General features: G+C 28.7%; 1 protein-coding gene across 1 annotated transcript; it reads left to right on the top strand.

Annotated features, from left to right (window-relative positions):
- Window positions 1–3,355: 3,355 nt before the first annotated feature.
- On the top strand, window positions 3,356–15,486 carry LOC107446541 (astacin-like metalloprotease toxin 5). Its single transcript, XM_016061218.3, has 6 exons — window positions 3,356–3,511; window positions 5,869–5,936; window positions 7,616–7,697; window positions 10,818–10,938; window positions 13,710–13,885; window positions 15,213–15,486. The coding sequence occupies exons 1-6, from the start codon at window positions 3,430–3,432 to the stop codon at window positions 15,428–15,430; spliced, it is 747 nt and encodes a 248-aa protein (XP_015916704.2). The 5' UTR covers window positions 3,356–3,429; the 3' UTR covers window positions 15,431–15,486.
- Window positions 15,487–15,567: the final 81 nt, after the last annotated feature.

The following is a 15,567-nucleotide window of genomic DNA, read 5'->3' on the forward strand; positions in this document are numbered from 1 at the left end:
GAAAAAAATGGACCAAAATTTGTATTTATGTATTAAATATTACATGATGTATGAAAGTTTTTTACAGGAAAATGTGAATTTTATTGACGAGCTAAATAAAATTAAATGCCCGCAGCTCATCTGCAAAAGGGAAACGAAAACAGAAGAATTGAAGCTTTTTCTTGTATTGGATAAAATGATTGTAGATGTTGACACTTGCTCCATAAGAGCAATTGGCTTCTTGTTTCAAAGTCACTTTGTTTTCAATGTAATATACGGTAAATCAAGATCTACGTTCTTCTCGTTTCTTCAGTTTATGCTCTATGAGCTGAAAAAAGTGTTCCTAACAGCGTTCTACTATGTTGAAGGAACACATAAAAATATATAATAAAACATAGACAATAAAATATTTTCTTTCAGTAATTTAGTTGTCTCATTCACTAATGCAATCTCACGTTTTATGTTATAAGTCTTAACCCTTCGCAGTTGTATCATAGCTTTTAGGCACCAATTATTTTGGCAGGGATGCTGACTGCTCCACTTCGAGAAGACATTTTATAAAGTGGCAAAGAATTAAAAACTGAGATCAGTATAATTTTGTTTCCCTTCGCTAATGCTTTGAAAAGTACCAAAATAATTCGAACAAGGTGGCATGAGAAAATTGACATATCTGAATTATTTAAATGTAGGGGTGGGCAACACAATTCTTAATCATATCCACAAAGCGGATCATGTTGGCATCTTTGCTTTTGAATAACGACAGGCTATGACCGCTAAGCTTTAAAACATGAATTGAGCCTGGCATGAAAGTTATATATATTTAATAATTATCATTGATGATTTAATGTGATTTTTAGAGTCGTGTTACGCATGCATGTAGCGTTATATAAAAGCAAGTTAAAATACCAAAGAAGTTTTAATTCTGTTTTTTAATTACGATTAAATTGCAGTTAGTTCGTTTGTAAATTACAATTAATCAAAGGAGTGATTAAAAATGGTTTTCCTCGGTTCAAGGAGAACTGTGAAAACATGAAATTGTCAGGGAATTTTACAAAAAGCAAGGGAAGTTACAATTTTTTTTCTAAAACCTGGAAAAAAAATATTTGTTATTGGAAAATAATCAGTGTTAAAATTTTAACAGTAATTAGTTGAGATTTGAGTTAAGCAATTCTAACATCTATTACAATTATTTATCAAAACAATATTTATATATATCTATTACAATAATTTAGAACTAGGTTGGAAATGATTAAGTACGATTTAACGCACTAATGAAGTATTTTTAATTACTATTTGTATACCTATATAAAAGAAAAAATTATGTAAACTGTTAATAAATTTTTTTTCTTTTTGTTTCATTACAAGAAGTTAAAAATCCCTAAGATTTTGTACTTAAGTCTGTCACAAAGCTTCCGAACTATATAGAGTATTATCTTGCAATTATATCCAGCATATTGTTAAATACAAATGAACTAGGAGGCTCCGCCACCTGCTCGCTAACGCTCGCCAACCCCCGAGAATTGCTACGCAATCCTATGTGGTTCACGCCGTGAACCATGGCTCGCTGCGCTCGCTCGCCAATGAACACAATGTTCTAGCACAAAGACATAATATATTATCATCAAAGACATAGTATTTTATCATCAAAGACATAGTATTGTACTTATGTAGAAGAATTCTACCAATGTTCTTATTGGCTTTTAAAAAAGTATATTAGCTATTTAGATTGTACATGGTGAAAAAATCAAAACATTAGCTAAATAAGAAACATATTAGCAAAATAAATTATCAAATATTGCTTCACTAATATTCTGCATTTTAAAGCGTGAAAATTCAATGCATAAATAAACGCGAAATATAAAAAAATTCAATGCATTCAATACAAACACTTAAACGTTTTTTAGACGTTTAGGTAGCTCCCAGTAGAAAAATATCAATTCAACAGCGGCCTTTTAAAGCATTCTCACTTCAATTAATTAATTAATTCCTAATTGAGTTTAAATTAAATATTGTCATGTTTTTAGTGCATGAATCTGAATTGAACAACCTGATAATGCTCACTCTGGTTATTGTTATCTGGTTGCTCACTACGTGCTCTTGCGCGCCGAATCCAATCAATTAAAAATGAAAACTGTTGCCAGCGCGAGAAAAGAAATATCATCGGTTTTATTGATACATACATACATACATACGTACGTATTAGCGTTTTATATAATATATAGATAGATTACTAAGCTTTCACTCTTTTCTCAACTGTCACTGTTTTGTTTAAAAATTAATAAAAAGAAATTTATTAATTACCGAACAAACCATTGATCCATTGATGAGATTTGAAAGAAATAAATACTGATAAATTATTTCTGTTGCACATGCTAAAATATTTTTCTAGTCATCTTATTTATGATAGGCATTAAAAGATCCAGTGAATAGTCGGAAAAAGGATTAATTTAATTCAAATGTGACTTAAATCAAATGTGACATTCAAGTAAAAATAACAAATAATGATAGAAAATAACTTTAGTACGATTAAAATATATTCTCTTAAATGATGCTAATTATGAGTGAAAAATTATTGAAATTCACTCAAAACAAGTTTTTTTGAGACTGGTCAATTTCCTGTTGGCTTATTGTCAAGCATCAAAGCACTTGTTTTCTTTTTTTTTAGATCCATGAAAATTAATTTTTACTAATTTTATAATTTTTTATTCTATAACCGTCATTGAACGGCCGACCCAATTTTTGGGTTTATGATGATTATGATTTTTGGGCTAATGTTCAATGACGTACCCTTGTAATTTTGAACCCAATCCATAAGACAAAAAAACTTCTGGATCAAGTATTGGGTGAAATTTGTCTTTGTGGAGGACTTTTTTGATGGAACTAACCGCATTTTCATTACGTGGAGAAGAAAACCACTAAAACATGTCACGGTTAACCTGATTGCAAGGAGACTCTAACCCATGATCTGTCTACTACTGAGGACATTTTGCGTCATGGGTTGGGTTGGGTTTGTAAATGCTTTTCAGTTTTGCGCATGGTTTCTTAGTTCACAGTACGGATTTATTGATTATTTTCTTTTCTATTCAGTCAGCATGAAGAACGAGTGTACGGTAGTATTTTAAAAAAGAAAGAAAACGATAGTATTTAAAAAAAAATTGCTTGAAATTAAATAAAAACATGTATTGTTTTCTTTTAATCTTTGAAAAATAGTTTTTCCATATGATTTAAACACACGGAGAACTATTTAGAGTTAACAGTTGTAAAAAAATAAAAATAAAAACGCAAGATGTTCTGGAATCTTTAATTCATCTTTGATCGTGCATATTTTTAATCAATAGCAGAAGGCTTTTCCCATGGTATTCGGTATATTTTTGATAAGAAGACATTTAAAAGGAATACGTTTAACCTTGCAGATTTATCGTACCCTCCCCACAACTCCAACTTACAGCCATGAAGACTGGTCTATTTCTTGTTGGCTTATTGGCTGTTGCTTTGGCTGAAGTAATTCAGCTAAGCCCTCAGCAAGAAGAAGGTAAATAAGTTCTTCATGATTAATCTATTCATATTTATATACTTTTTAACTTTATTGAGTTGTATGCTAGAGAAATGTATTAAGCTATGCTGTCTAAGTCTACTTTGCATTAATATTTTCTAAAATAATTTAAAATTAATTTTCAATTTTTGCGAGAAACAGTTCGCTTTTTCGAATCCCGTCTCATACTGAATAACTTTTGATCTAATGATCAGATATTCACGTTCTGGGACCCAATCTTAATGGTTCTAGGAGGTGATCGCAAATGTTCTAATTAATTATTGCAGATGATATTTTAACTTACGAAATCAGTCACAAAAATGTACTTTCTCAAAATAAACATACATTTTTAGAATATTCAGATTTTGGAACCTCAAAATATTGGACCTCTACGTGTTAATTTTCTCGTATTTCATCATATTTCGAAAACTTTTTAAGCGAATTGAAAAAAAATTTGCACAGAAAAAGTCTTGCAAAATCAATAAAGCTAAAGATAATTGAACGCAAAATTTAACTTTTAATAATTTCTTTTTATTATTTTATTTAATAATAAAAGCAACTTTCAAAATTCGAAAGTTTTTCGTTTATTATTAAATAAAATAATAAAAAGCAATAAATATTTATTAAAGGTTAAATTTTGTATGGAATTGCTTTTGGATAGACGAATTTTATAAATGTGTTCAAGAAATTTCGGTTCGCTTAAAAAGTTTTCCAAAAATATGATGAAACACGCAAAAAGTAAAATTAACAATAAGGGGTCTAAACTTTGGACAGCTCTTTTGACCAAACTATTGGGCACCTTATTTTCCAGATTGTTGCTACCCTCTATATTTTGGGGGTCAAAAATCGGAATCTGTCTGTCCTTTCGATTACCCGTAGAATTACACGATTTATGGTAGAGAACATTACTTGCTTTCATGATTTTTTTAATTATTTACTAGCATGGTTTCAAAACAGTTAGAAGTGCACTAAAAACTGATCATAGAAGCTAGATTTCTCGTTAGGTAATGCGCATTGTGCATGCCATTGGATTTTCTTCATTTGTTGAAGGGAATATTGCGGTTCCAGCGCTGGGATTTGAACCCCTTTCCGTCATCAATGAGACTTACAGATTAGTATAATATGTACGCAGTATAATATGCATATTGACAAGCATAATATTGTACGCAGTTTCAAAGAACTAAGTGCTTTCATTAGGTAGGCTTTGTAAGTGTAATTAAATTCTGGTTGTTTAATCGTATAAGGGGAAAGCAGATAAAAAAAACTGTATTTACCACATTTAAAAATTTGAATACCATCTTATTTATGGTTGATTAACTCTTTTGTTTGAATATATTAGAATAGCAATTAAATAAATTTTTATTTAACCATTTTTCCGAGAATTTTCAAACAGTGCAATTTTATAATGCAAATTTTATAATTGTTGGGTGTTTATAACAGCTATTCATGCTTGTTGAGTTATATTTATATTTATAGTCAGCACCCTCTAAGCTAGTTATAAAATTAACTCATAATGTAAGAGGCACATATTGTTAATACGACCACAGATTTACGCAAATATATTTTATATTTTTAATTCATTATCCATATTTTCTTGATTTATATTTTTAATGTATGAAAAGTAGTTTTTACACTTTACTGGTTTAGCTTATAAAAATATGTATAAATTAAAAGCCAGTAAAGGAATTTTTTGATTTTTGATCAGAGTTTTATGATTTCTTGTTTGATATAGTTAACTATTGCACAAAATGATATATAGTTCAAAGTTTAATATATTAAAAAAATAGATATAAGATATTTGTTCATTTTAAAACTAGAAGTTTCTTTTCATCAAAATAATTTATGTAGTTTGCTTTATATTAAGGGCTTTTGCACAATATACTGTAAAAAGTTCTGGATAAAATTGGGATAAAAGTACAGATGCCTGTAGTTTTTAACATAAAATCCATTTTTTGGAACATGTTAAGGAGCAAGAAAAATTATAAATCAAAAGGTTTACTATATTAATTACCGTAAAATTACTGAATCACTCTAATTAAATAAATATTATTGCAAAAAATACAGTATTATATCTTGCAGTGAAAATATATTTCACGATAAAATGGATTTCGCTGATGATGCACCCAAAGCGCCAGTACTTTGTACTGTAATTTGATCCGTAATATTTTTTTTAGAAAGAAATACTTTGAAAGATTTAATACTTTTGACTCATATGTCATTGGGTTATCAAAATAAGAAGAATTGAATTAAAAAATAAATGTTTTGATGAACTAGGTAGTGAGCCATGCTCAGTTTTTAGACTAGTAAAAAGAAATTTAACCATCAAAAACATTTACACCGTGACTTTTATGCTTTAGAGGCTCGATTGGCTCTGCGAAATCCAGACTTGTACGATGGTGACATGGCTGGTATCAATGGACCTTTGGTATGTATGATTTTTAAGATTTCTGAAATTATAATAAATATCAGCTATTAGCAGCGGAATTCAATGAAATGTCACCATTTTTCTATATAAACTATAGAGCAATAAATTTCAGAGATAAGTGAAATGTTAAAATTTATTTTTCTGACTGACATTAAACTAACTGCTCAATATTGCGAAGCAAAAAAAAATCTTCTTAAAATGCCGTTTTTTTAAAATTAAATTGAACTCATGAAGCATAATACTTATGGATTTGTTAATCAAATTTATTCCACATGAATTTTGAAATAAATTAGAGTATCTAAGTTCATGCAAGTTATAACATGGAAGACAAAATTTAGGATTGGGGAAGATTTCTGCCTTGGTACTATTACCAACACAACAGCTGCTTTATCACATGTTAATATTATATATATATTTTGTGGCTAAGCTGTAATATTAAGACACTTAATCTCATTTAACACTTTCATTTCAATTTTTTCTCTCTGAGTAACTCTGAGTCCGAAAAGATTTCATTACTATACGTTAACTTCTTCAAATTATACCTAGTGGTATTTTAATTCGAATTTCGAGCACCAGAATATCTTTTGAATTTCGTTATGTAANGTTAATATTATATATATATTTTGTGGCTAAGCTGTAATATTAAGACACTTAATCTCATTTAACACTTTCATTTCAATTTTTTCTCTCTGAGTAACTCTGAGTCCGAAAAGATTTCATTACTATACTTTAACTTCTTCAAATTATACCTAGTGGTATTTTAATTCGAATTTTAAAATACATATAACACCAGAACATCTTTTGAATTTCGTTATGTAACCTGTTAGACATAGACAAAAGTTTATAATTTTAATTGACATAGCCGAATTTTGCCTTGTATACTCTTAATACTAATTATTTTTATGCTTCTTCTTTCAATGCTTTTGTTTTACATTTCCAAAAATGACCAATGAAAAATTAATTTTCGCAATCGAATTATATTTCGAACGTTTTATTTACCGCTTAAAGGACGCATGGGGACTTCTCGTTTTTTGTTGCTCTGTAATTAGAAAAACAACCTACTGAAAGTGTTATGTATTTCTGAGATGTGTATATGGAATACATTGAGTTTTCATAATTTGATTCAATTTAAATCAGTATTTAATTATTTATATTTTAGCCTTATAGAAATGCATATGTTGGACCTTAAAACTAGAATGACGTGAGAGGCCTGAATGTTCCCTTTATTATTTTATTAGGTATCCTATTACCACAAATATGTTTTAGGTACAAAGTGCCCTATGGAATATATAAAATTTACTTAACCAAAACGAAAAAGTATTTCAACACGTCCATAATTATTATATAGAAAGAAAACTCAAATATTTAAGAAATTAATGTATTAATAGTTGTAAAGCTAGTGTGCTGCTTAATTAAATACTTTCATTTACGAAATCGAACAAAACATCTTAGAATTTCAATGATAGAGTCTTTATTTTAATTTTTTGATGTGCACTGGATCTAAACTCGAGCTGTATAGAAAGAGCCAAACTGCCCTCCTCATTCTTTTTAGGTATATAACAATGTTCAGTGTTAAGCAAACACCTTTCTACTGTTATAGTGTTTACTTTCAAGCTTCTAATTTAAATTTCCATTTTTCTGTTTCATATTAAAGCTGAAGTTAAACTATTCTCTTATAGGACGCTGAACGAAACGCTATTGTTGGAGATGCATACAGATGGCCAAATGCAGTTGTCCCTTACGTCGTTGATGATTCTTTAAGTAAGAAAGCTTGTTTATCTAGTAATAGTTAAGATACTGGCTGTGAAAAATACACTTAACTATAGTTAAAAAATTATTGTGATTTTGTATACCGTGTAACTTCTATATCATAATGAACAAGAAAAAAAGCATATTTACTAAACTCTCAAATCAAAAATTATTTACCCATCTACTTGAAGCAATTTTTATTTTAAGGATCTTATTCCCTTTCTACGAAATAATTTAAAATTGTATATTATTTTTCTAGATTTCATATGTTTCATTCGAATTTTTATTTAGTTTATTAGTTATGTAGCTATTAATGGAAAAGAAAGTCACCAATGCAAATATTTAAAGACAAAATTGTACTTTTCTTAAAATAAAACTATTCATAAATTCAAAACTATTGATCAGATAGTGTTGAGACTGGTCTTATTTGGTTCAGAGTGTATATCACTTTATGTTTTATCCCTTTCATGTAGGAATGCTTTGAAAAAATTCCATCCATTCAAATATGATGCTGCTTGAAACAGATGCATTAATAAGCATTTTGAAATAAAGATACAATTTTTTATTTTTCTTATCATTTATTTGTTCTATATAAGGCAAAACGAAGATAAAAATATTGTAATCCTTGATTTGTATTTTTTTCAAATTGTAAATGGATAAAAATACAGAAAAATATCAAAACCGAATCTTATGTTGACCCAATACACTGTTCCCATTAACTCTAATTGCTGTTTCATTTTAATTTTTGACTTAAATGAAATACAAAAATATGTGGAACAAAGTTAAATTACACACTAGTCCTTTCGAAAAAGATTTAGAATTAAATACTCTAGTAAGAAATACGAGAAAAAAAATTGCAATGCTAAAGATTTTTTTCAAAAAAAATTTGTCATTAATAAGCGATTAGACATAATTTATTTTTCTATTTTGATAGTATTAATTTTGAGTATAACAGGGAGATAATTTGTTTTGCAAAATGAGGGCAAACCCCTTTTCATTACAAAAAAGAAAGAAAAAAGGCAGTTTTTTTTAAACGTTTTTCTGATCACCGCCATTATTTTGAATGCTAAATATTAGCCCTAAATAATTTCCGATTAATTATCATTTGATATTGCGTCTTAAGCAAAGGTGTTGTGTCAAATATGACTTACTTAGAGAAAAATTATACAGTCATGTGCTTACATAATTTTTTTACTTAGATTTTTTTTTCAAACACCAATTAAATATGTTTCAAAAAATAAAATATTTATTTTTAGAACGAAATTGCTAATATTTTGATAAACGATATATTTTTATGCCACAAGCGAGCCGGAAAAAAACATGTTTCCTGAACTCACAAATTAAAAATTATTTAGCCGAAAGTAGTATTTAAGAATTAAAGGATTCATTAAAACTTTCAATGAAATAAATTTATTTAGGTTTCATATATAGCTATTAATGGAAAAAAATCTATGATAATAAATCATAGAAAAAATTGCCTATGGGTTGACCTGTACTTTTTATTGCGTAAAAAATAATTCGAAGCAAAATAAGCTACATTTTGAGATTGTCTAGGAGGAATATGTTTTAAAGGGATTATTAGTGAAAAATAAAATATAGCAATAAGACATTTCTGAGCACCGGGCTGCTTCGAGGGAAAATTCAGAAACTTGTAAAGTACCTATGTGGTAACAAAATTAAGGGAGAGTTTGATTTAAAAAATTTCTTTTTGAAAAGCATGGTTTATCTCTAGATTATCCAATTTTTTTATAATTATAATTAATAAATTTTTTAACCAAGTAGTTTTTCATGCCCCGTAAGTCAAAAATTTTTGTGCAGTGTTTGTATACATGCATTTAAAATAATAGTTTTAACCTAAATTAATTTTCAGCATCTTAAAAAATTTATTTATTAAAAGAGGAAGCTTAATTTTGTTAGCTTGTTTTTGCAAATGAATTGATATGCTTTATTTCTGCATTGCAAAATGTTAAATTTAAGTTATGATTAAATCAAAACAAAAAAATTTTAAATTTACAATTTATGTTAAGCTTTATTTCGAAAAGATTAATTTAAGACCAGTTCTTAAAACAATTGTTATAATTTTCTATTACTAGAATTTGTTTTTATTTTTTATTATAAGGAAAGAAAGAATAAGGTTAGGTTCTAGGTTAAATTTTTAGTTTGTGTTTTCTCGATATTTTATAGAACTTTTTTATTGAATTTTTTATGATGTAGTAGTATTAAACAGCACGGTACCTTTAATAAAGTAGAAAATAAAGGGGTCGCATTGTTAGATTAGGAGAAATAACGCATGATAATTTTTAGAAGAGATTTTTCTCCCCAAATCTTTAAGTAATAAAATGATGCGATTTGTGGTTTTGAGTAACTCATTTAAACTCTAATTTCCTAATCTCATTGCAGCATAAATGGATGAAAAACGTTTTAGATGACACTAAAGGATGTGCGGTATGGTCCTCGTTAAATTATTCTACCCTAAAGTGCCCGACTTCGCATGCAGGTCGTTGGCCTACCGAAGCGGTAGTGCCATTCTCTCTGCAGAGGATCAAAATTGTGATGGCTTGTCTTCGGATCATCCTCACAAATGTTTCCCAGACCGTCGCCAATAGCCTTTGTGCAGCTCTAGTGCGACGTAAATGAACTACAGCAACTACAACAATAGATGACACTAAAAATAATTTTCTTTAACGTTACTTAAAAATAAAGATACTGATCAAAAATCTAAAAACTAATGACTGTTAACTATTTAAATATCTTTTAAAATTTGCTGATTGGCATAATTTTTAGTGAAAAAATTAATAGAGAATCTAAAATATCCCTCGCTTTATGTCTCAAGCTCTGATTGGGTGACGGCCTTATATTATGTATCGAAAGAAAGTACCAAATAGAATAAATATTCATCATTTGTTTACTTGTAAAAATTAAATGAGAAGGATTAAAATTAAACTGTAACTTTTTCTCACCGTATCCACCTATTTTACAGTTTAGTTTGATCGGGTACCAAAGGTCCTCTGAAAGTTTTTATAAATTTACAATTTTTATTCGCTATTGTAGGATGCCTTAGTTTTTGTTTATTCTTAAATATAAGCAAAATTTTCAAAGAAAGTTATTTAGAATTTTCTTTTTCATATGAAGGTCAAATAGATGCTCAAGAACCCATAAACAAGGCCATTGCTGATTATCACGCAAATACCTGTGTCCGATTCGTAAAAAGGACAAACGAAAATAATTACATTAAACTCTTTTATGGAAAAGGGTAAGTAAAACTATATTCTCTAATATGATTTTTCTCAAAAACATCACCATATGTTCGACCTAATTTTTTAACACTGTAAAAAATGGATACCCAAATATTACATAACTTTGGCTCCAAGCAAACACTTCATCAAAAGTGACGAAATAACTATGATCACTTCTTCAAAGAATCAAATTTTAGCAAAATTTAAAAAAAAAAAATTGTCATTCTCATTTTCATAAAAAAAAAATTCGTAATGTATCTAAAATTTCGAATAATCACTTTAACGTAGGCATCCTTTCAGGTAGAGTAATGTTACCCCAACAACACAAGAAGGACAGGCAGAACAAAGTCAAAAATTACACCTATGTCCGAAATGGGATTCAAACGCAGGATTTTTCTGCTGGGAACTAAACTCTTTCACCCCCATTCAACCGGTCAGCTCCCTTCGATCACTTTACTTTCGTTCTAATCTTTAAGTTAGTTTCGTCATTCTAGGTAACTATCGCTTACAATGCAAACGATGTGATTTCGAGTTAAAAAAAGCGATTCGCTATTAATCGGAGTTCACGTTGGGTCACAAATCACGTGATTTTGCGTCAAAATTATTTTCAAAATTAACGAAATACAGCGCAAGAATTACTAAATCGTCAAAAATAATAGATTAATATCTGAGAGTGTATTAAAAGGAAAAATTATTCAATTAAAAGATGTCCAAATTATGATTACAAATATTTACAAGGATTTGGTGCTACAGATTTAGTTTCCTTTTTTAATCAGATAAAAGTGGACCTAGCTTTTTGCTCATCTACTTATGTAATGTTTTTCAACAAATCTGTTTTATAACCTCTATTGTGATTTTTGATAATTCTAAAAACTTGTTTAATAGTTTATGGCAATTTAGCATCGGTGCGATGCAGAATAATATGGCGTATAAAGAATAATTTAATGGTGTATAAAGAATAATTTAAAAGAAAATATGACTTGCTAACTATTAAATAAACGTAAAACGATAGCTAAATATTTTTGCTAAAATGTTACATTGCATGTTGATATTCTACGATTACTTTTTGATAAATGAAGAATTTAATTTTAAGTATTTAATGCTGAGAAATCGCAATCAGAATAATAATAACAGAAAATATTATAAAGAAGGGAGGGAGAATAAATATTGTTGTTAAATAGCATGGAATAAGTGATAATTGATTAATTTGTATGTAAAGACCATTATAGGTTTCAGAATTTTATGCTCGTCATTCAAATTGTTTATTAATGATCATACCACGTGATTCTGTTGTCCAATAAAATGCACAAACCAGTAAGGCCAAAATTTTAATTTTATCATCTATAGAGAAATTGAAGCAGAAAATTGCACCTATATCAACATCTTGAACACAGTATGAGAAAAAACTTAAAATATCACTTCATGCAATTGTTTATACAGCTACAAATGTCATATGTATCGGAATGTATATATGTATTCACTTGAATGAAAATCGCACCCATATCAATTTCTTGAGCATGGTAAGAGAAATTTTGAAACATCACTTCATACAATTGTTTATTCAGCTACATGCTTCATACATATCGGAAAGTAAGCATATATCCACAATAATTCACCATAGGTTTTTTCTTAAAACGAGACATTTTGGGGTTCAAATTTAAAAAATATATAATTTAACTTATTAAAACATTAGGGGGACAGTAAATTTACTTCATATTATTGATCAAGATGTTAACTCATATCATTTATTCATAAACTGATATTTAGGAAAGTATACGCCTGTGCAGACTTTATACTTGCATTAGGCAGTTTACTCGAAAAAAAGGACATATTGATTTACACGTCGCTCTTCGATTATTTGTTTCAACATATCACTCCAGCGTATCTTTATCTACTCATTTGGTCTTAAGATACAAGTACGAGAAAATAAAAACTATTCTTGTCTCAAATATTTACCATGGAATAGACTGCAAAAAAATCCGTATCAAACTACGGTAAAAAGTACTGGCACTTTGGGTGCATCTTCTTTGAAATCCGTTTTACCGTAAAATCTATTTTTACAGTGAAATATTATAACATAATATTTATTTTTATAGAGTGATTTAGTTATTTTACGATAATTATTTTTGTAAAAATTGTGGCATATCAAATTTTTTGTTTCATAAGATGTTCCGGTAAAAAGTACCGATAGCCAGAGGACCAATACTTCTTTACCATAATTTGATCTAAAATTTCATTGTGTTTGAAAACAGCAAGTTTCCATAATAAAATTTTTAGTTTAAATGACTTTCTCAAAATTCAACAAGATGTAACTTTGGACACTTATAAGTTAATGCCTAAAATAGCTATTGAATTTGAAGTTTCATAATTTGTATTGAAAAAAAACCGCTATATTAAAAAATACCATAAAAATAAATACCCTATATAGTAAAAAAATACCATGCCTACATCTTTGCAGGTTGCAGAAATGCAACTACACAGTTATACTTTGACTTGTTTAAAAAATCATTTTTGTTCAAGAACTTAAGACGAGTTATTTTTCAAAATTCAGTATTGTTCGAAAGTTGTAACAATTTTAATTGCTTTTTTCGCTGTTTTTATTTGAAAACTTATTTTGAAAAAAAAATATTTACGGATTGTTATAGAGAAATTTAATTATAACTCATGCTTAAAAATGCATCGCTTAAAGAATTGTTTGAAAAATCTGATTTATATTTTAATTTGAAACTATTACACGTTTTCCTGAGGTGATTAAAATATACATAAACTTATTTTCAACTCTAAACAGGTGCTATTCAAATGTGGGAAAGATCAATGGTGAGCAGGAAGTATCCCTAGGTGCAGGTTGTTGGTATACAGGAACAGTAGTGCACGAGCTGGGACACGCTCTTGGATTCTACCACGAGCAAAGCAGATCAGACAGAGATGATTATTTGGTCATCTACCTTGAAAACGTTACTCAGGGTAAGTATTAGTTTACTCAATATAACTTTTTTTTAAAAAAATATAATGGCACCACATGTTGCCAGAACTTATTTTTTGAAAACTAGAATTCACTGAACTTTTTGTTTCTATTTATGACATTTGTTGCCATAAACAATTATCGAATGTCAAAAATGAGCAATGATCTAAAAATTCAATGGAATAAAAATAGTAGGAATTTGAACTATCCTGAGTTTAGGAAACTGCCTTTTTCTGTCATTAGATTTTAATATTATCCACAAATTCGTTAACGAAGTGAGCTGCTGACTTAAAGTATAATTTTATTTTTCTGGTGCTTATCAGGCCATCGTAAGAGAATTATTTATTATCATATTTTTTTAAATTCGTCTGCACCTCATTATTAAGCCATCCAGTTCCAAGTACAATTGTTTAAATTTGTAGCATCATTTCAGAATAACTTAGTAACTATGATTGAAATTTTCTGGAAAGAATTTCCTTTCGTTTCCTAAGCAGAAAGCAGCGAACTATACATTTCTTTCTCCTACTGGTCTATCTTCAGACAGTTGGTCAATTGGTCAAAAATAAAGCATTAAACATAAAAATAAAAACGTGAAAGTATATTTTTTAAGAAGAAACAAATTTATCTCATTTAATTTTTTGCTAAATATACACTCTAATGATTGAATGAGAAATAATGTTTTAGTTTTAAGTAATTAATTTTAAATATTTAATTTTAAATGTACTGCTCCAATAGAAATTAATATATATATATATTTGATTGAATTCCATTGATAAAATAGAAGTTAAATTCTTATGAAATAAACGTTCGCACACATGCATGTTTTTAAGCTAAATAATGTTAAAATTTTTGTTATTATTAAAAGACAGGTATTTTTAATAAAACTAATATTAAGACTCAGTGGCGTGACAGCCCATAGAGGGCCAAGGCTTATTGTGCCCATCTCAGTTTTCTTGAACTTGGGCTCTGGGTTGCAGGAGAAGAAGTTCCGGTATGCTTGGTACTCATTTATCGATCCACCAAAGGGATGAAAAGCTATGTCAACCTTACCCGGCCCGAGGATCGAACCCAGGACCTTTGGCACTCAGCCACTGGGTGTCGGCTTTTTATAACAAAAGTTCTAAGTTGAGAAAATTTAGTTTGCGTAAGGGTGAAATGAAAATGAAATGTGCGATAAATTATTTTCAAATATTATTTTCTTTTTTCAAAATACATTTTATTAACATTTTGTGCTTAAATTTGCCTATTGATGTTAAAAATAGTTGTGTAATCCATAAAAGAAACATAATTTGTAAATCTGAAATATTTAATCTGTACCTTGTTACGCAGGCCAGGAATTCAACTTCATGAAGCTTCCTTCGAATCAAAACATCTTATATAATGACTTCGACCACAATTCCGTTATGATATACGGAAACAAATCTTTCTCCAAGAATGGAGAGGACACCATAGTGGCCAAAAATGGACAGACATTGACTGACCCGTTTAATAAGCCAGGATTGGCCCAGAGTGATATCGAAAGAGTCAACAAAATGTACAATTGTTAAGCATCATTACAGAGTCTAAATATTTTGCTAATAATAAAAAAATAATAAGAAATATATTTTTGAGATAATGGTGATTTTGCTGTATAGTTTATCTTTATATACCACATTATTAACACACATAGTTTATCTTTCTAGTT

This window comes from Parasteatoda tepidariorum, chromosome 7 (genome assembly GCF_043381705.1).
Source record: "Parasteatoda tepidariorum isolate YZ-2023 chromosome 7, CAS_Ptep_4.0, whole genome shotgun sequence".
NCBI lineage: Eukaryota > Metazoa > Arthropoda > Arachnida > Araneae > Theridiidae > Parasteatoda > Parasteatoda tepidariorum.